The sequence below is a fragment of the Hypomesus transpacificus genome, chromosome 17 (genome assembly GCF_021917145.1).
Source record: "Hypomesus transpacificus isolate Combined female chromosome 17, fHypTra1, whole genome shotgun sequence".
Classification (NCBI taxonomy): domain Eukaryota; kingdom Metazoa; phylum Chordata; class Actinopteri; order Osmeriformes; family Osmeridae; genus Hypomesus; species Hypomesus transpacificus.
In genome coordinates, this window is record NC_061076.1 from 2,067,766 (window position 1) to 2,088,952 (window position 21,187).

At 45.0% G+C, this 21,187-nt stretch overlaps 4 protein-coding genes across 7 annotated transcripts; 2 read left to right on the forward strand and 2 right to left on the reverse strand.

The window, feature by feature from the left end:
* The first annotated feature begins 305 nt into the window (after positions 1–305).
* On the forward strand, positions 306–10,116 carry atxn7l3a (ataxin 7 like 3a). 3 transcript variants are annotated; one of them, XM_047038621.1, is made up of 14 exons: positions 306–618; positions 1,305–1,388; positions 1,814–1,916; positions 2,041–2,173; positions 2,396–2,567; positions 2,884–2,981; positions 3,092–3,150; positions 3,306–3,351; positions 6,060–6,097; positions 6,198–6,266; positions 6,373–6,416; positions 7,348–7,419; positions 7,872–8,008; positions 8,371–10,116. In XM_047038621.1, exons 3-14 carry the CDS (start codon positions 1,866–1,868, stop codon positions 8,559–8,561), a joined length of 1,110 nt encoding a protein of 369 aa, XP_046894577.1. In that variant the 5' UTR covers positions 306–618; positions 1,305–1,388; positions 1,814–1,865; the 3' UTR covers positions 8,562–10,116. The 3 variants fall into 3 exon arrangements, with proteins under 3 accessions (XP_046894577.1, XP_046894579.1, XP_046894578.1); XM_047038622.1 differs by having other exon boundaries at positions 307–618; positions 3,092–3,114; XM_047038623.1 differs by lacking the exon at positions 7,348–7,419.
* Positions 10,117–10,168: 52 nt separating this feature from the next.
* tmub2 (transmembrane and ubiquitin-like domain containing 2) lies at positions 10,169–12,979 on the reverse strand. Its single transcript, XM_047038624.1, has 3 exons — positions 12,868–12,979; positions 11,646–12,238; positions 10,169–11,505 (listed from the first exon to the last, which is right to left on the reverse strand). Exons 2-3 carry the CDS (start codon positions 12,221–12,223, stop codon positions 11,124–11,126), a joined length of 960 nt encoding a protein of 319 aa, XP_046894580.1. The 5' UTR covers positions 12,224–12,238; positions 12,868–12,979; the 3' UTR covers positions 10,169–11,123.
* Positions 12,980–13,133: 154 nt separating this feature from the next.
* Positions 13,134–16,079, reverse strand: asb16 (ankyrin repeat and SOCS box containing 16). The gene is made up of 7 exons (XM_047038645.1): positions 15,617–16,079; positions 15,020–15,370; positions 14,674–14,941; positions 13,936–14,344; positions 13,767–13,850; positions 13,562–13,675; positions 13,134–13,452 (listed from the first exon to the last, which is right to left on the reverse strand). Exons 2-7 carry the CDS (start codon positions 15,354–15,356, stop codon positions 13,267–13,269), a joined length of 1,398 nt encoding a protein of 465 aa, XP_046894601.1. The 5' UTR covers positions 15,357–15,370; positions 15,617–16,079; the 3' UTR covers positions 13,134–13,266.
* Positions 16,080–16,158: 79 nt separating this feature from the next.
* On the forward strand, positions 16,159–20,688 carry hrob (homologous recombination factor with OB-fold). 2 transcript variants are annotated; one of them, XM_047038375.1, is made up of 10 exons: positions 16,159–16,318; positions 16,471–16,524; positions 16,632–17,570; positions 17,669–17,752; positions 17,981–18,115; positions 18,651–18,759; positions 19,182–19,267; positions 19,375–19,509; positions 19,608–19,791; positions 19,996–20,688. In XM_047038375.1, exons 1-10 carry the CDS (start codon positions 16,304–16,306, stop codon positions 20,049–20,051), a joined length of 1,797 nt encoding a protein of 598 aa, XP_046894331.1. In that variant the 5' UTR covers positions 16,159–16,303; the 3' UTR covers positions 20,052–20,688. The 2 variants fall into 2 exon arrangements, with proteins under 2 accessions (XP_046894331.1, XP_046894332.1); XM_047038376.1 differs by having other exon boundaries at positions 16,474–16,524.
* The last annotated feature ends 499 nt before the right edge of the window (positions 20,689–21,187 follow it).

The following is a 21,187-nucleotide window of genomic DNA, read 5'->3' on the forward strand; positions in this document are numbered from 1 at the left end:
TTACAAATTTGTACTGCGGATCATTTGACACATTTTGATGTTTTCTATAGTTAAGGGTGTTCTTATGTCCCTGCAATTTAAATATTTGGGCAAATAAACTTGATCTTTAACAAAATGCAATGTATGTACTTGTATTAGTGAGCCAAATAACTGCATTCAGGTAGTCGAGAAAAAACTGTATTTGAAGGACTAATCACAAACCTAAACACACTCGGGGATAATCTGCATTATTGAGCTCAGTCACTTTTTGCAATAAACGAATTGGATGTGGATTTGTTCCGCTTTGTAAAGTAATCAACCACAGATCAGATTTGGCGAAGAAGGAACACCTCGGCGATCGTTTTATGTTGTCTGTACATAAAGAAAATGGCTGTCCTTTCTGCGTAAATTGTATTTCTCGTCACTTCTCCAACCAGTGCGCATTCAGTGTGGAAAATTATTAACAATTGAATTCGGAGCATCATTAAACAGATTGGACGAAAGGAAAACAAAGATTGTTGAAATGCCTGTTGGTAAAAAAACTATTTGGCGTCTATGACTCCTGGCCTGCATTGGCAGAGCGTCGTCAGTTCAGACAGCGCTTTATTTTCACAAAACTAAGGGAAGCTAGCTGTGGAGGTGAGTGAATGAAAATGTATCAATCTAGCAAACAGTTTGCTAAGTGATTGTAAAGTGTGTCTGAATAATCTGCAACATCCGGACCTCATCTATCTTTTTCGACATGACAAACAGCTGTACTAGCCAGCTAGCTCTAGCTATTCGTACAGTGTGAATTAGCGATTCGTTTTGGGTTCAGTACTGTACTAAGTGACGTCTATTTTGTAAACGTCGTTAGCTATTCTAGCTAGTCTAGTTGTTTTATTAAGTAGTATAATAGTAGTTTAGCTGATAATTATAATAATCTAGCAACAAACAAGCTAGCTGGATATAACGTTGTTCGATCTGTACCAACGTTAGTTAGAGCTATCTAACTAGCTAGCCTAACCGAATTGCATGTTTGTTATTATACCAGTAGCTATAGCACAGACCAGTAGCTAGCTCTAGCTACTGTTGATAAGAAAGGTGGCTAGCTCGGAAGTACAGTACGTAATTGGCCGTGACCTTTTTATTTTTACTGCGTTGGTAAAAGTGTACAACCCCACTTTTGTGTGGCTAACGTTAATGTATAAGGTATAATATTAACCAGTGCATCCGTCTTTGTCGAGAAATGATATGGTGTGGTTGAGTTACAATGCTACCAAATCACCGACGCCAGGAGGATAGTCTAGCAGTAACCTAGCCTGTTTGTTTATTTTCACTTCCAGACAGTGTCACAACGAAAGAGCCATTCAAACCAACCATTCCGAAAAAAAGTATTGATGGAATTTATTTGAAAAGTGCCGGAGAAGGTACAGTATCCTCAGTTGTTACAGTTCAGCTATGGCCCCATTGTAATTGTATCATAGAAAGCGCCCCATCTTGACTAATAATGACCCTTAACTTGTTTTTAAGAAAAGACCAACAAGGTAAGAGAATCAGCTAATGATATACAGTAATTAATGGTTTATATTTAGTCATTTAGCAGACGCTCTTATCCAGAGCGACTTCCAGTAAGTACAGGGACATTCTCCCCGAGGCAAGTTGGGTGAAGTGCCTTACCCAAGGACACAACGTCATTTGTCACGGCCAGGAATCGAACCGGCTGATTAATAGCCCAACTCTCGAACCGCTCAGCCATCTGACCTGAATGGTTAATCTGATAATGCAAAATCTGCAAATGTAATATAATGCATACATATCTAATAATACTTATCTTAATATGTCTTCCTTGTAGTGCTGTTACATCTGTGCCATGTGGCTGTGAATCCTCCCAAACATTTTTGCAAATGAAAATGGAGGATATGTCTATGTCAGGCCTGGACAACACCAAGCTAGAGGTGAAGTACCACCCGTAGTGATATGCATCAATTAATGATTTACCATGCCCCTTATTTTATGGTGTGCAGTGTTTGAGACTTAAGGAAACCTTTTGACTAGTGTTGAAATGTTGTCACCTTGCAGGCCTTGGCTCAAGACATCTACTCTGAATTGGTGGAGGACACCTGTCTGGGTCTGTGCTTTGAGGTGCATCGTGCTGTTAAACAGGGCTATTTCTTCTTGGATGAGACAGACCAAGAGAGCATGAAGGACTTTGGTTAGTTTTTGGTGCTTTCTCCATTGTTTTTTAGGCTGTTTGCGAAATACCCCCATTGATTGTCATTATCCATTATCTAACATGGCTAAATATAGGAAGTTTTATCATAAGTTAATGGTAGACTACACAGAAGGAAGAGATGGCAAAGGGGTGAGATTTTGGAGTTTTGAAAACTTGTAATTCTCATAATCTGGTTTACTTTTGTTTCGTTACCTCCTCTAGAAATTGTGGACCAACCAGGGGTGGACATATTTGGGCAAGTGTACAACCAGTGGAAGAACAAGGAATGTGTGTGTCCCAACTGCAACAGAAGCATTGCTGCGTCCCGTTTTGCACCTCACCTGGAAAAATGTCTGGGCATGGGGCGCAACAGCAGTCGCATTGCCAACCGCAGGTCAGAAAGAAACCTGAACGCAACTTGCTAGGGAGTCAGATGGCTAAGCGGTGAGGGAGTCGGGCTAGTAATCAGAAGGTTGCCGGATTGACTCCCCGCTGTGCCAAATGATGTTGTGTCCTTGGGCAAGGCACTTCACCCTACTTGCCTCGGGGGAATGTCCCTGTACTTACTGTAAGTCGCTCTGGATAAGAGCGTCTGCTAAAATGACTAAATGAACTCCATGGCTGAACCATACTGGACTTTTTATTTAACTTTTTTTTTTTTTTTTTTTTTTTTAAAGAGTACTTAAGTATTGTGTTTCGGTTCCTCACAGAATAGCCACCAACAACAACACAAGCAAATCGGAGAGTGATCAGGAAGACAACGACGACGTCAATGACAATGACTGGTCATATGGGTCTGAAAAAAAAGGTAAAAAGTGACATAAACAGATCTGTTGAGAGATGTACAACAATGCTGTTGATCCTAATTTTTATAATATTTTTCTCTCCTTTTGCCTGTTTTTCTTTTTCTTGTCGCAGCCAAGAAAAGAAAATCAGATAAGGTACTTATACATTCTTTAAAACAACATGTAACTTTGGTAAGTAGCACTTACATTCTTGTGCATGTGGCCTTGTATTACAACCATTAACCAACAAATGATCAAACATGATTTGACGCAACATAATATATGTTTAGTTTGTGATCCTATTTATAAAGTAGCATAATATGAGGTTTACGTTTTGTCTTCCTCAGAACCCAAATTCACCCAGGCGATCAAAATCTTTAAAGCATAAAAATGGTGAGTTACAGGTATGGATGTTGTAGATAGAGGTTATTTATTTTGAGCTGGTACTGGTTGTCTAACCTCTCTGGTCGGTCAAGAAGTGCTGGGTCCCAAGCCTTATGTTGCGGATCAGGAAACTCTCTTTGTGTGCTTGGGAAATTAGGCATTTCCACAGTAACAGGAAAATGCTGATTTATATACTTCCTTCTATATTATAACCCAAAGTTATTCATCAGAAGCCAGTGAATAGATACAGTGCCCTCCAAAAGTATTGGAACAGTGAGGCCATTTCCTTTATTTTTGCTGTAGACTGAAAACATTTGGGCTTGACATCAAACGATGAATGTGAAACCAGAGATCAACGTTTCAGCTTTTATTTCCAGGTATTTACATCAGGATCTGATGCACAAATTAGAAAATATCACCTTTTTGTTCGAACCCACCCATTTGTCACGTGAGCAAAAGTATTGGAACATATGACTGACAGGTGTGTTTTGTTGCCCAGGTGTGTCCTATTACATACATTATTCAATCAATAAATACCACTGAATGTCTACACTCAGGTTCAGATTGGGTAAGATAGGTTTTGTCTATGCAGACTGTATTCAGAGGTGAAAACAACATGAAAACCGGAGCGCTGTCTTTGGGTGAAAAACAAGCAATTGTGAGTCTTAGAGAAGATGGAAAATCAATCAGAGCCATTGCAGAAACATTGGCCATAGCCAGTACAACCATTTGGAATGTCCTGAAGAAGAAGAAAACTACTGGTGTACTAAGTAACAGACGTCGAACAGGTAGACCAAGGAAAACATCAGCAGTTGATGACAGAAACATTGTGAGAGCTGTAAAGAAAGACCCTAAAACAACTGTTAGTGAGATCAGCAACAACCTCCAGATGGCAGGAGTGAAGGTATCACTATCTACTGTTCGCAGAAGACTTCATGAACAAAAGTACAAGGGCTACACCAGAAGATGCAAACCACTCATTAGCAAGAAGAATAGGAAGGCCAGGCTGGAATTTGCCAAAAAGTACAGAGATGAACCTCAAAAATTCTGGGACAAAGTTTTATGGACTGATGAGACAAAGATTAACTTTTACCAAAGTGATGGAAAGGCTAAAGTTTGGAGAAAGAAAGGAACTGCTCATGATCCCAAACACACAAGCTCATCTGTGAAACACGGTGGAGGTAATGTCATGGCTTGGGCTTGCATGGCTTCTTCTGGGACGGGCTCATTAATCTTCATTGAGGATGTAACACATGATGGCAGCAGCAAAATGAACTCGGAAGTCTACAGAAACATTTTGTCTGCCAATTTAAGGAAAGATGCAACCAAACTGATTGGCGGAGCCTTCATCATGCAGCAAGATAACGACCCAAAACACACTGCCAAAACAACAAAGGAGTTCATCAGGGGAAAGAAATGGAAGGTATTAGACTGGCCAAGTCAATCTCCAGACTTAAACCCTATAGAGCATGCATTTTACCTGCTTAAGAGGAGACTGAAGGGAGGAACCCCACAAAACAAACAACAACTGAAAGAGGCTGCAGTGAAAGCCTGGGAAAGCATCAAAAAGGAAGAATGCAAAAGTTTGGTGACGTCAATGGGTCACAGACTTGCTGCAGTTATTGAAAGCAAAGGATTTGCAACTAAATATTAAGTCTTATTCACTTAAATATGTTTTAAGTATATCTGTTCCAATACTTTTGATCACATGACAAATGGGTGGATTCAAACAAAATGTGATATTTTCTTAGTTGTGCATCAGATCCTGATGTAAATACCTGGAAATAAAAGCTGAAACGTTGATCTCTGGTCTCACGTTCATTATTTGATGTCAAGCCCAAATGTTTTCAGTCTACAGCAAAAATAAAGGAATTCGCCTCACTGTTCCAATACTTTTGGAGGGCACTGTAGATATAGGTAATAATGATTGTTAGTTAATGTGGATTGTGAAGGACTGCTGGAGAGCTCTAGAAGATCAATACAAGGACCATTTTGACTAAATGTTGTGTAATAAATTATGTGAAATGTCAAGTTTACAGATTTATGATACATGTTCTTTTTATTTTGTGTTGAATAAGGTGATTTAATTTTAACAGCTAGAGTGAAACCATCTTTCAATTATCGTCCTACTTTGCATATGACTGACTACACACACATTTCTAACAGTGAGTCGGCAGCTTGGATTGTTAAGTGACCCGTGTACATTTTCCATTGTCTTGAAATATTGCATATCATTTATTTTTGATGTTTTTCCATCAGTGTCGTTTTTAAAACAACTTTAATCATGTTTCTTGCTGGAGGGTGTGGTTGTCTTCAAAATTCTTGTTCAAGCCTATAATGTACCATGTGTAAAATTGGTGCCGCTATTTTCCAACAAGGGCTTAGGAAAACCTTCTACACCACCATTAGATCCTGTGGAATAAAGGAGCTGAATGCAATCCTTATCTGTTTGTGATCATCATTTGTGGTTTTGGCCCTTAGTAAAACTCAACACCATGTTTCTAGAAATGGGAGCTGTCTCAAATCATAGAATGATGATCAAGTCATTCTATGACATTCAATTTGTTCTATTCTTTGTGTTTTTGTGACATTTAAACAAGTTGAGCAGTCCTCTAATTATTATTTGGCCTAGTACAAGTCATCACTGAATAGAAGTCGTAAGGATGCCGTATGGCTTTACAATGAGTGAAGACTCAGTTTGTGTTTCTCTTTTTCAGGTGAGCTTAGTAGCACTGTCAACACAGACCCATACAAGGTAACACAAGTTCCCTATTGCTTGGTCATGAGATTGCACTTTTGACAAGAAAGTTTGTTGACATCCACTCTTTCTCTCAATGCTTCTTCCACTACTGCAGTACAACTATAATACGGGAATCAGTTACGAATCGTTAGGTCCTGATGAACTGAGATCTTTGTTGACTACAGTGAGTAATTTCCTTTGACCATTTAATCAGTGCAGCTGTTCCTACTCTTCAGTGTATTTATGCGGTGTGCATGCCTGTCTAACTGGATGGATCACTATTTCAACAGCAATGTGGGGTGGTCTCAGAGCATACAAAGAAGATGTGCACTAGGTAAGGACTGCATTTCACACACAGCCCAAGTGGATGATCTATATAAGAAGAACTATTGCAGAGAAGGCTGATTTAGAATCATTATAAGCCCTGAATGAACGTGTTCTGTCAGAGCCAGTCCAAGCAGTCGTGGCCAACAATATGTCGTAATCCTCATTTTGGGGAGGTTTGCGGTAGAGCAAAAAGAAAAAGGATTAGATCTCAATTTATTACACACAATAAATTTAGCAAGACACTTGCTAGTATTTCTTGCCATGACTGTATTAAGGTCTGTAAGTGCTGTCTGTCCCTGGGTGTCCCTGGGTGTCCCTGGGTGTCCCTGGGTGTCCCTGGGTGTCCCTGGGTGCTGAGCTGCCCAGGCTTGCTGGAGTGTTCAAGGAAGAGCTTCTGTCTGACGGGAGATGTGGAGACGTGCTTGATGTCTGTGTGAAAAAGACATGTCGTCATGATCAGTTTCATAAGTTAGTTTATGAGAGTGATCATGAACAGTATGTTGGGATGGACTTATGGTTACACAAGTGGCAACTCAGCATGACTTTCTATTGTTTTCCATTTTCAAGATACAAACTCAAAGAACTTAAATAATACTATGATTTGGAATCGAGCATTCCCCCCTCCAAAAATAAATAAAAATAAAGGGCGTTATCCTCGATCTGACCAATTATCAACTTTAGATATTCTAATTGGACAATATGAGACCCTGATAGGGCACTGCCTCATGTGGTGGGAGACTGGGAGGACACCGCCAGTGATCAAACCCTCCTCTCTTAACTGCTGTTTGTTCATTTCCAACTCTGATTGGTCACTGGCTGCGTCCGTTTTAGTATGATCCCACCCTCTCGCTGTGGCCCTGGGTAGGCAGGGCCACTGAGCTGTGCATTGTGGGCAGTTAATTCTCAGGGATTTGTAATGCCACGCTGTGTCCCGCCAGGTCCCAGCGCTGCCCCCAGCACACGGACGAACAGAGGAGGGCAGTCAGGGTGTTCCTCCTGGGGCCGTCTGCGTGAGTGTGACCCCCCCCCTAACCACCATCCCTCCCTCCCCTCAGACCTGGCGACGGTTTGGCCACCAACGGCGTCAAGAAGCCGCCATTAAGTGCAATCAGAGCAATATTCTGCCATGCAGAGCCATGTTTATGCTGTGATACTAACTGCGGATTTTGCTTGAGTCGTTGCATTCAGTGTTTCCCTGATTTGGGTGCTTCTTGCGAGGTGGACAAGTGCAGTTGCGTAGTACCATTGGAGTAAAGTCATATCATATATTTTTTATTTAACCATAGTAGTCGTACATACAGTTTTTTCTTGGTTTGTTAGCCCAGGAAACTAAGAATTGTGCTGTTGTGGCTGGTGCGGTATTGGTTGGTCTGACAGGAAACGTTGCGGTATTGGTTGGTCTGACAGGAAACGGTGCGGTATTGGTTGGTCTGACAGGACATGTCGGTGTTGTCTCTGGCAGGTCGTCCCTGCCTGACGCAGACTCTGTGGTGGAGAGCGACGGCTACGACGCCTCAGACGGACAGGGCCTCATGAGCCGACTGCAGTGGGATGGGTCTTCAGACATCTCCCCCACCGACTCGGCTTCCTCCAAAGCTAGTAAGGAAATCCTTTTTCCTGGTTGCTATGTTTACATTTACATTTACATTTAGTCATTTAGCAGACGCTCTTATCCAGAGCGACTTACAGTAAGTACAGGGACATTTCCCTCCGAAGCAAGTAGGGTGAAGTGCCTTGCCCAAGGACACAACGTCATTTGGCACGGCGGGGATTCGATCCGGTAACCTTTTGATTACTAGCCCGACTCCCTCACCGCTCAGCCATCTGACTCCTATGTCTACGCATGGTGAAGGAATTAGCAAACTGATCTCCCGTGTTGTCTTAATCTCTACCCCGTGTATTCTGTGTCCATTGCTCTCTCTCTCTCTCTCTCCCACTCTCTCTGTCCCTCTTTCACCCAGGCACCAACAATTCAGACTCAAAGAGGCCGAAGAAAAAGAAGAAGCTGTCTCTAGGACTTGGTGCTGCAGGTGGAGGTACTGCGAGTGGAGGAGGTTGCAGTTCCCAGAGTAACCTCACCTTATCCAACAGAAAGAAGAGACCCAAACTCACAGCTCCCTCTGTTCCTAATATCTATGACGACCTCAACTAGCAAAGATGCCCCTCTGCCCCCCCCCCCCCCCCCCCCCCCCCTTCCCCCCTCCAGTCTCCCCTCAGCCTCCCATGTAGCTGGTTCTCCCCATCATAACGTAAATGAGAAATAGGATTAGTCAGTTAGACTGTCATCTGTCTAGGCATGGGACCAATCATGCTTTTTCAAGCTCTTTTGAGATTAGATTTCTTTTTTTGTGTGTCCAACAAGTGTGCCATTTTGTGGTTTACCCTACAGTACATTGGAGTTAAGTATCAAATGGTGGCTTTTCAGTGATAGCATTGTATTGCACAGTAGTGTGTATGTGTGTCAGATAATGAGAGACAAGACTTTGTTTGTGTGCATGGAAGTTTGACTGTTTAATGTTATGAGTCTGTTTTCTGATGACTATGCACCTCTGAATGTGCCATTGGGGTGTGTATGTATGTGCCATTTTAAATATTTGACTTTTCTGTTTACATTGACTAATATATATATTTAAACGTGCAATTTTGTGTTCAATTGAGAGTATTTGATTTGTCTCTAAACAACAAAGTGTAAATGCTGATTTTCTATGTATCATGGTGTGAACTATTGTGTTTTTATGAATGTATGTGGTGTTTGATGTAAAGAAAATCATGACACAGTTGTTTCCCATTATAAATGTAAAAATATATTCCATCTTTCCATAGATCATTACACGCCATGTTTCTTTTGCCTGTTAGCTGATACTCTGACATAACTGTAACCGTCTTGAACCTGCTTTAACACATGTAGCCCCATCTATTTCTTTCCTTTTCTATATAAGACATAATACTTATATGTATATGATAGACGGTGGGGCACTACTCACAGAACATTCTGTGCTCACATAGCATCCTGTATGACAAAACTTGAACTAAATACCCCAAATGCCTGCCTTCAACGAGTTCTCACGGATCTATCTGCTTTACATAAGCCTCTGCAAAGAAGCCTCGCTTGACTTGACTAGCATGACTTGCATCTGAAGTGATCATCTGGTGTTGAGGGTGTATGTATTTGGTTGTCTTCGTCATAAGCTCTTTCACATACATTTTCAACAGCATTGGCAGGTGGCATTTACCAGAATTGGTAACCTTACATCCATTGTGCAAGTTGTTTATTCGAGCTGATTAGTTGATCGTATACAAAATACTTTCAAATATTGGAAAAAAACTGCGCAACTATTACCGATGCTTCCTGTTTTTATTCAACGTAGTTCCAGCTGCTCTAAAATAATTAGCATAAAATGTATTATAAATGTAATTTCCTTCAGATACGACTCATAACGCTTTACAAACAGGGTAGAGAAAGGGTGTTACACGAGTATCTGTACATTTATGTAAATGTGTTGTCTCTTGAGTGCGGGACAAAGGACGCGATACAAAGTGAATTTTCACAAACGAAAATATTTTTTCATACACATGCACGTGTATATGTGCATGTGAAAATATGTTTATTGTATACAGTAAGAATGATGATACACTATTTTCTTTATCTTACAGTTCCTTGTGTAAAGGGGTTGTCTTATTTGTCAGAATTAAACCATGTCATTCTGGGCACTGTCAAGAGAATGTTTTGTGGCTACACCAAGCGAGCAAACAAGTAGCCTCATTTTGAAAAGCTTTATTCAGTTAGCACTGAAGTGGGGGAGAGAGGGGGGAGAGAGACCTCTAAAGACTGTTTCAGTCTAATATGGGATAATCCCCTAATGATTCTTCAAGTGCCAGATTCTTCATTCGATTTCTTCTGAGATTTTATATACAGTAAATACATTATATGTACATAGTTCTGTTCAAAAACAAATGTATGTTGAGTATTTCAATGATCAGCCATTGCAGCACGTTATAGTATTTAGAGTATCCCTAATCAAGATAACTTTAGCATTGTGATTCCAGCCACATGTACCCATAGAAAATATCAGCCTTGAAAGTAAGGCAGTTGTTGCAGTCTAGGCAACAATTACCGTAGTAACAGAGAACACCTTCTCCTCACCACAGAACTACAAATGGAACAGAGATAACCAGCACACAGTGAATGGTTTATGAGATGTTCCAGAAATTCAAATATTAATTTAAGATTTTTTTTTTCCTCCACTTCAATACACACTATGATAAAGCGTATGAAATAATGTGTCCATGTTCCACAATAAAGCATTATTCTTTGATAATCTAGAAGATTGTGTGGAAACCAACTGACCAGAAACAATTAGTGACATAATAGAACAAATCTAGTCTACCAGCATGAAAATGATTCTAATCTACCCTGTTGACACATATTATTCACTCTTTGTCTGAGAATCTAATCACAGCCCTGTTCAAATTCCTCAAATTTAAACTAACACAGAATTATTTGATACTTTGCACATTGTATAATAGTTAATAAAATGCTGTTTCCAGGTGCATGCAGAGACACTGGTACACCCCTACACGAGGGAACCCAGTTTGCCATGTGGCATCAGTTCCAAGGCCTCCTGTGTCTGTTTGGTCCCTTGCTATCCACCACCTACTGTAACTCCATCCAGTCCACAATCAACCCCATCCTTTAATGATGCTCCTCATCCTTTCAACGGCTGTGCATCCCAAAGATCAGAAAGCTGAAAAACACAGTGACTCCCACCAGGGAAATGGTAGCTGGGGCAGTGAAGAACTGCCTGTAGTTGATACGGAAGTACCACACTACGGCCAGCATCACCACAAACACAGGCACCACCAGACTACTGGTGCTCAGTGCCACACCTGTAGCTCTGATGCCCCCGCTGACGCCGGCTCCTGGCCCAGAGAGGGTTGCCTCCTCGGGGCTGGGGTCCCTGAGCACCTGAGAGACATGGCAGTGGATCACACTTTTATCTGTGATGTTGAGGGACAGGAGGGTCCGTTTGGGATCCTGGAGCAGCTGGCCTTGGTAGATCAACTTGATCTGACGCTCCCGACCAGAGAAGTATTTGCTGGAAGGAAAAAAAATACAGAAATGTAAAATGTTGTTATGAATACACACAGCCACGTGTTCCTTGGTGCATGACTCAACAAATATGGAAAACGAAAGACCTATCTAAGAGTTCTATGGTTCTCTTCAGGGCTTACGAACCTCTTCAGTAGACCTACTGTATCCTGTGGATTCAGGACTGCTATCTCCTCCGTGTCATTTAGGAACTTCAAACGGACAGTGATGCTGGCAGTGGATATCATAGGGCTCAGTTTCAGGACTTTATCTCCCTCTTCATCAGTCTCCTCCTCCTCCTCTTCATATTCATCCTCCTCGTCCTCTTCCTCCTCAGAAGGGTATCTCTGAGGTTTCTTACTCTGTATGTTCAAGAGCAGGTCAGCACCAGCTCCAGCAGTCCCCTCCCCTGTCCCCTCGCCGTCGGCCCTCTCCGACCCCGGCTGGCCTTCCTCTGGCTTGTTCTCCTGGGAGTTCTGAGGCGTTTGCTGCTCCGGTGTGTCTACACTGGGCGGTCCACCGCCGTAACTTTCATGGCCCCCAAGCCCAATCAGGGAGGCGTGAGCCCCAACGGTGAGGATGGTGCCCAGGATGTGATCCCCTCGGTCAGCCACATGCGTGGAGAGCCAAGCCAAGACCAGGGCCAAGACCAGGAACAAGACCCCTCCGACGGCTGTCACCTCATTGCCCATCCCGTCCAACATGGTCAGTGCACACACCGCCATCACTGTCTTCAAGACCTGTGAGGAACGGACAGGCATTCAAGTGCATAGGGTAAGAATGTTACATGAACCAGTGACAACAGGCCCTTGAAGTCAATGCAATCTAGTCCTTAGATGTTATGTGCTCAAGCTAACTAGGTCTGGCAGGCTAGCACGAATTAGGTAACACATATATATTTGCTGGCTTTAAAGAGGTAGCTTAGCTAACGTGGGCTAGGCTATATAAAGGATTACTGATTACTTTAACAATATGGTGTGGACTAACTTGCCCTGCAAGGTATCGAACTTACAGTATTAAGCTCAGAAGAGTGTTGTGTCACTGATGTTTTGAACACTACTTAGTGAGTAATCAGTCCTCGTTTATATAATTGGGTAAAACTGTGGAGGGTATTTTTGGACATTATACAAGGATAGAACATCCATTTATGAGATCGTAGACGTTGAAAGCTAGTTAGCTAGCCTCAAAACATGAACGACCTTTGCCAGCTTCGTCTATTTAGCTAGATAGCTAGAGATTAGCTTGCTAGCTAGCCATCATTGTGCTAGTGTGTACGCAAGCTACATTGCCAAATGACGCAAAATAATACACATGCAAAGTGTGTTATATAGTTTGTAATTTTGATAACATGTTATATGTGTTTACTTACCTGGCAATGTGATCAAACCATGTTGGAAAACAAACAACCGTGCTTATGTAGCCACAGCCCAAAGTGTGAAAAACCTCCGACCACGGGGCCACATAAACACAGCCGTTCTTACGTCAACATTACGTAGGCTTGGAACGTAGTAATCTGAACGTTAAGAGTGTAAAGTCAAAGCCCTGTTGACTGACCTCCATCAAGTCAGAAAAGCAACTCATTTTAAACGTCATACCTACTTGTCGTTACTCCTTGTTTTCACACAATGTCAGACAAAGAAACAGTAAAGTTTATTGGTAAAAACACACAAGCCCCATCCAAACAACATGCCCTGTTGTGACAGCACAGGCCTATCCTCTTCACTTCTACATGACTATCCAAAAGGCTCTCCCATGGGCTTCACTGTTTTCAGCAGAGCTCACCACTATTGTAAAGGAGAAGGTAGTCCTTCACAGAGCTAGGAATGTCCAGTGTATTGATAGCTGAGTGGCATGAAACTCCCAGGTGCTGACGAAGGGCACAGCGACACAGGTGCTGCAGGGACCGAGGATTCCCGCTCATCTGCTTCACAGAGTCAAAGAATGACCGGTGCTCCTGGAGTAAGCAAACAATACAAGTATAGACTAACGTACACTATCAGACTGTAGACCTGATGAAAGAGAGGAAAGTTTTGTGCCAAAATCTCACAATATGTGAGGCCGACCTTATGGATCTCCACAGGGAGGGAGTCCATCCACTCTTCATAGGCAGGGACGACAGCGTAAGAATTGAGCATTACCTCCAGTGTGGCCGGGGAGAGGACACAGAGCTTCAGCATCTATGGGAAGGACAGCAATCGTATAGCCGAGTACAGCTTCAGAATCATGGCAGGGAATAGAGCGTGCCTTACGCATGGTACTGTACTCTACCTTGGGAGAAGCATTTTGAGCCCCATGGTTTAGGAGGGAACGGAGTATTGCCTCAGGCTGCTGGTCTGGATAGTCTTCCACAACCTGAGACAAGGGAAAGCACTAGAATGTGATGTGTGCTTTTCCCCCCGTTCAAGCACAAAGCCTTTCTTCATGTCATCACGCCCACCTGCAGCAGGCAGTCCATGGGCGTGTAGCCTGCACAGTTCTCTACTTCAGCAATCGCCCCGTGCTGCAGGAGAACGTCCGCGATGCGGTGGTTGCAGTTGCCACAGGCGTTGTGCAAGGGGGTGTGCCGCTTCCGTCCTGCTGTGCGGGGGTCGGCGCCAGCTTCCAGAAGCATCTGGACCACGCGGAGGTAGCGGCCCGCCTCAGCAGGCCTCTCGGCCCCAGAGCAGGCTGCGTTCAGCGCCGTCTCTCCCTCGCGGTTCCTGGCCAGCACGTCTGCCCCATAGGTCAGGAGGAGCTCCACATGCTCCTCCAGGCCCCGCAGGGCTGCCACATGCAGGGGTGTGAGCTTCGACTCGGACGTGGACACGTTCGCCTCTGCCCCTCCTGTTAACAGCAGCTCGGCACATCTACGAGTGAACAGAGACACAATGAGGGAGTCAGGTGGCTGAGCGGTGAGGCAGTCGGGCTAGTAATCTGAAGGTTGCCAGTTCGATTCCCAGCCGAGCCAAATGATATCGTGTCCCTGGGCAAGGCACTTCACCCTACTTGCTTCTGGGAGAATGTCCCTGTACTTACTGTAAATTGCTCTGGATAAAAGCGTCTGCTAAATGAACACGTGCTGCCTGTGCATCAGGGACCAGTTATATACTACATTTTGATAGAACGTTTATCTTAGATATATGCTGTGTGTAGAAAGGATGTAACGGTGCCATTTTAATATGTAGTTGTGGCTCACTGGAATGACTGGGCAGAGGTGCAGAGGTGGAGGGGTGCGTTGCCCTCAGCAGACAGCAGCTCAGGGTTTGCTCCATGGGAGAGAAGCAGCTGTACACAGACAGCATGCCCTCCTACACAGGCATCGTGGAGGGCAGCGCTACCACCGGGATCGGCATCCACCTCCGCCCCACGGAACAGCAGCTCCTCCACGCAGCCGTAATGCCCCCTGCTGGCAGCCAAGCGCAACGCCGACGTCTGTTTCGTCTTGGAGCTCAGAGTCCACATACCTGCAACACCGGGGCGTGACATTATGGTTTGTCGATCTGGGTAGATGCTCATATGGATGTGGGGGTTCCGATACGTACCCATCTCAGGCGCCCACACCATCTCCTCGTGCACGGTCTCCATCAGCGCGTTGATCATGGTGGGATCCTTCAGAACGGCATGCACTCCCTTCATGTCCCCACACATGAAGGTGTTGTGGACGGCCGTATCACGGCAACGAGCAGGGGGTGGGGGGGCCCGGACCTCCTGAAGACGCTGCTGTCTGGGAGGGGGCCTGGGGGGCCGGGATACAGGTGCCCTGGTCATCGCCCTCCTGTGCGCCAATGCCCGTCGTGTGTCCTCCCAGTCCTGGAATTCTTGCTCCACCCTCAGGGAGCGCAGGGAGGCAGAGGAAAATGCAAATGTTTCCCTGGCCATGACGGCATCTAAAGCTGGGGACAAATCACCAATAGAAAGTCAATTACTAACAGAGTAATACTGACAGATATTCATAATGAGGTTTGACTAAGGTGAAATCTAAGCTAATTCCACAAAATTAGCTTAAAAAAAAGGACGGAGCAGTGAATCAAAGTGTACAGCACTCTCTGACATCAAAAGGTCACTCTTAGCTTCTAAACAACATTTCCACAGTCTCTAAATAACTTCTAGTACCAATTAAAATAGGCCATTAAACTCACCATGAAATGCTGGTATTTACGTGGGTACTGAAGGTTGAAAGTCAAAATCGTACAGCTAGTTATTGTGGTTCTTGAATGTGTGCGCATTAACTTCCTTAATTTCTCAAGCGTCCAAATGTCCGTCCTGGAAACGTACAGTCCCGAAAGGCTGTTGTCTAGTACAACTGAAGCCAAGAGCTTGTTAAAAATAGCCTACAGACAGTGCAAGCAGACACCTTGACACTGTATTACCCACCGCGGTCTACAGGTGGCAACGTTGTTACAGAAACTTACTTCTCAACCCTGGTCCTCAGGGACCCCCTGCCCTGCATGTTTTAGATATTTCCCTGCTCCAACACACCTGAATAAAGTGAATGGTCGTTACTATGCTTCTGCTGAGATAGATAAAGACATATCCATTTGAATCAGGTGTGTTGGAGCAGGGAAACATCTAAAACATGCAGAGCAGGTAGGACCAGGGTTGAGAACCACTGCACGCTTTCTCGGCAGAACGGATGTAAACATTGCTGACGTAGGCACGTTCTTCTTAAACGTGGCGGCGCCAACACTGACCGGAATGCGAGCAAGTTTAGTTAGCGAGCAAAGTCGAAGTAACAGTTATAATTAGAAACCCCCTTCATTAAAATGGTTACACTATATTCCAAATGACATAACCCATGGCCTTATAGATTTCTTTCGCAAGATCCCATGACTGCGATCATGGTAAGGGCGTGTATTTTCAGGGTTGTGTAGCATTTTTATGATAGCGTGTTAGCTAGTTTGTAAAATGAGTTAACTATCAGCAGTACCATGTAGCTAACGTTATGAATACATGATACTTCTTATTCATTGTTTTCACCTTTCTTTCGTGACAGCAGACTTGCAAGTTTAATGGACTTTTTGATGTAGGCGAGGACTTCGATGATGAGGTGAATTTTAGAACCATCTGAATCTCATTTAGTTAATTACGATTGTTGACGTGTGCCAACAACACCTGCAATTTTACTGTTGTCTGTTAAATGTTTGCATTCTTTAGGATCTACTTGAGGCAGACTGGTCTGTTCCATCCGTTTCTGCGCCTGCCAACGCGGCTTCAGAATCTTTTGACACTGCGCATCCTGACGTCCACAAAGCCACCTGTCTGTTACAGACTGAAGGCTCACTTTCCCTCAGGAACCTGCAGACAGGACAGGGTTCTGTGGCTTTAAGACAGCTTTCCACACCTGGTTCAAAGCAAACCGATAAAGATAAATCTGCAGATTCTGTACCATGCCAGGGTCAATCTCAACCAAATCACCTGGGGAAAGGAGTGGCTCCGTTGCCTCAGGATGAATTTGATGATTGGGATCTTGACCTGGCAGAGCTCGATGAAACTGATCCACAGTTGGGTCAAGAAGCCCAGGTCAAACAGGTGATCACAGGCCCAGCATCAGCAATAGCCAGAGATAAGACTGTCTACTCAGCCAAAAGGCTTTGTCCTTCAGCCTGTGATGGGGCTCAAACTCTGACCAGTGTGGGGCTCAGAGGATTCAGTACCTCTAACCAAACATTTGGCTTTCCTAATAGTAATCCGCCCCTCAGGTCCTCCACCCCTGTCCCTTCCCTCTCCTCTGGTCGTCCTGTCTGCTCAGCTCCAGCCCAGAGCCCTTGCACGGTCCCTGGGGCTCCCCCCTTCTCCAGTCACTTCCCCAGGGCTGTGACCCCTAGACCACCCCGAGGACTGCAGCAGCTACACCGACCCACAGCCTCCCCTGCCGCTCACGGCCAGCGCCTGTTTGACGCCATATCCCCCGCCCCCTCCGTGAGGTGTGGTGGACCCATGCCCTCCCCCCGCTCACTGCACACCCCAGTCCTCACCAACCACCTGGTCCAGCTGGTGTCGGCCTCCAACAGAACCCCCAGGAGGCCTCGCTCTGACCACGCCCGGCCCAAGACCCGCCGCTTTCCTGGCCCCGCCGGCCTCCTGCCACAGCAGGTGGGTCCCCCTTCCCTTCCCCCCGTCTGGTCCCCACCCCCATGTGTTGGGTTGTTGCAGCATCCTGAACATGACTTTGTGTGTGTCCCCCTCTGCAGCCCCAAGGCCAGAGGCTGGAAGACATTGTGGTGGCCCTCCCCCAGACTCCTGCTCATGGTGCTGTGGCCAGACTGCCCAGCCAGGTAGGAAAACACTCACCACTGGGTAACGGGTTATATCAAAGCAGAGGCTCATGTTACGTCATCATCGCTTTAGTCTAGTTATCCTTAATGTTTGTGGCCATTGGTTTCAACAGCAGTTGATGTGATATTTTTAAATATTTGATGTTTGTGTTCCTTGAGGTATGTCAAGGAACACTGATGTTTTAAAGACACAAGTCCATCTCCCAGAGTGTGTTTGTGACGGCCCAGGTTCCCAGCTCGCAGAGCGAGGAAGAGGATTGCACTGGAGGCCCCTGGGCGGCAATGAAGGCCGAGATGGGATTGGATGAAAGGAACCCGTCCTGTTTCCTCCACTCCTACAGCGTTGTCATGGTGCTACGCAAGGTCGGTGGCCATCACTGAGCAAATTCACTGTATTTTTTTCTCATTATACCTTCAGTTGGTCAACAGTCTCTCTCATCGCTCACCGGTAACGGCATCATCAGTAGTTCCATGTTACGAGTGTTAGCACTATACAGTGTCATTAGCAGATTAAATAGGGCAAAGATGTGCAACACTGCTTGCTTAATAGGGTCTTCCAGGTCTCCTTTTGTATTCAGGGAATCTTGTTTTTCTGTTACTATGGAGCTGGTCTCCACAACAGGTCTCTATCAACATAATCATAACAAATGGTAGCTCCAAGCTTGATGTGGTGGTAGTTATTATCTTCAATGAGATCACTCATCAATCACTCTAATGGTGGTTCTGTTTTTTCCCCAGTGTTAATGTGCCTTCTACTAATGATGTCGTTTGCATGAATCATTTATCTCCACGTGTGTGTGTTTGTGTATGTAGTAACTGACAGGTTGATAATTGCCAGGGAAGTGGAGTTCTCGGCCAGTCATCTCTACCTTCATCTCTCCCCTCCCTTTGTGTTCAGGCCGCACTGAAACAGCTGGCCCAGAACAAGGTCCCCAACATGGCTGTAGTACTGAAGAGCATCATCCACACACACGCTGATGCCAAGGCTGTGTTCAGGGACCCCACAGGTACACACACACACACACACAGTATGTAAGCCCATCAGGCCAGTGGAAGACATCTGGTCCGTTCTGGGTTCCTGTGGGCCTCTGTCTTTCCTCCTTCTCCTCCTCCCTCTGTTTCTACTCCTGTTGCTCTCCAGTCCCTCTACCTTTCTCTTCACGTCTCCATGTGCTTATTGTGCTAAAACAGTGACTCAAACTGCTCGAAAAAGCCAGCACTCCAACACAATCAAACGCTGCTTAGACACACTAGACCAGGCTGGTAAATGGCGGCAGCATATTTCTATGATCACGGGGGAGTTTTCCTCCTCTTCAAGCACATTCATGTTGGTGGGATATGTGAAGTTTATGATTATTAGGGTGACTGGCTCCTGCGTGGCGAGCTGGCTGTTGAGGTGGTGGTGGTGTGGCTGTGTGTGTGGCTGCAGGGGAGATCCAGGGGACGGTGCATCGGCGTCTACTGGAGGACAGACTGGGGGAGCTGAGGGCGGGAGCCGTGCTGCTTCTCAAACAGGTAGGATGGATCAGTGACTGACAGGATGTGATGCGCGTGCCGGACAAGTGACGTCACGGAACGGCCGACGTGACGCTGCGCTCTGTGTTTACTCTGTCCGATTTCAGGTGGGCGTGTTCTCGCCCTCTCATCGTAACCACTACCTCAACGTCACGCCCAATAACCTGCTGAGGATCTACCCTCCCGATGGCGTGGCCGCGGGCTCCGCACGCCGCTCCCCACGCCGCTCCCCACTGCGTCTGGTGAGAGGACCACCCTGTAGAGGGCAGGAGAAGGTTAAAGGTCACTCCGGAACCCTGTTAGTGACGTTGACGGGTGTTTTGGGTGATTGTTCGTTTAGGAGCCCGTTTTGCTGTTGTCCGGTGGGTCCTCCACCTTCCCAGAAGCCCCTGTGTCTCAGATGGAGCTGCACTTTGATGAGGAGGAGGAAGATGGGGCCACCAGATCAGGTTCTAACAGGGTTTCTGACGTGGTTTCCCAGGAGGCTGTTGGAGCTGCACTACAAGACCCAGACCAGGCGTGGGGTGAGGGGGGGTGTGTGTGTGTGTGTGTGTGTGTGTGTGTGTGTGTGTGTGTGTGTGTGTGTGTGTGTGTGTGTGTGTGTGTGTGTGTGTGTGTGTGTGTGTGTGTGTGTGTGTGTGTGTGTGTGTGTGTGCGTGTGTGTGTGCGTGCGTGCGCGTGCTTCCTGATAAGCAATGTCCAATAGACCCTTTGTGTCTGCTCCCCAGATGACGACCTGGATGATCTGCTAGTGGAGTTGCCTGTGGAATCCTATAGCCTTTGACTTCAGCCGAACTCTCATCCCAAAGAGACACCATTCTTATGCCCCTTCTCACAATGATCACATGTTCTGGACCAAAGCATCTCCTCCTATCATAGAGCACCATTTCCAATACTTTCTTTGCTAACCTTAGCCCTTCAATGCATTTGTGTTGTACAGAAATTAATCGAGAATCAGTGTTTAGTTTGTCAAAATATACAAGTATGTATGTGTATATATGTGACCATTTCAATAGGGACTGTATATCATCAGTAAAAGTATACCGTTGGTTGAAAAATTGAATCTTTTTATAAAGCTCTCCACTTATTTTCTTTCATCCAGGGTTTGCTGTCTACCTGCAGTAAACATGTCTGCACTAAGGGCTGAATAGAGGGAGTCAGTCTAAATCTTTTAACACCTTTTCTCTTTCAAAATTAGGTTTTTCGAATTGTGTTCTGAGGGGTTAATTGCCTCTTAGTGGGTTGCAATTAGATTTAGAGAAATGTTACATCAAATGAGGCGAGATGCTTTGCTTGTCCTTACTATTGTTCTCTGTTAATTGGACTGGCTGCATAAACAGTGAAAAGGCATGTCCCTTTGAAAGTTGACAGAATGGAGAGAATCAGCTGTAACAGCTTGTCTGCTGTTGCTTTCTATTCGATACGATGATACGATAAACTTTATTGTCCCGCTCAGGGAAATTTGTCTTGGTCTCTGTGGTGCGTCATCATAAATGCCTTGACAGTCACAGTAACAACAAACAATACATCCTCAGCCAAACATTATCAACAGTTACATAACAGTATTGCACATATCCCATAACATAACACATACATACACCTCATAAAAATACATGCTAAAAGACCACCGTAATAAAAGCACTATAAAAATTATTACATGGATTACAGCCTCAAGCAGCATTGAGAAGTTTTATAGAAGTTGGAACAAATGAGTTCTTAAAACGGTTGAGTTTGCAGCAAGGGACTCTATATCGCCTCCCTGAGGGTAGGAGGTCATACTCTGGATGGAGAATGTGAGAAGGGTCCCTTGCTATTCTCTGGGCTTGACTATTCCCACCTTTCCTCCATTTCCTCTCCCTGGCTGCTGGGTCTTCAGTTTGGTCTCCAGCCGTTCAGACCATGTCAACCTTTTTAGGATTC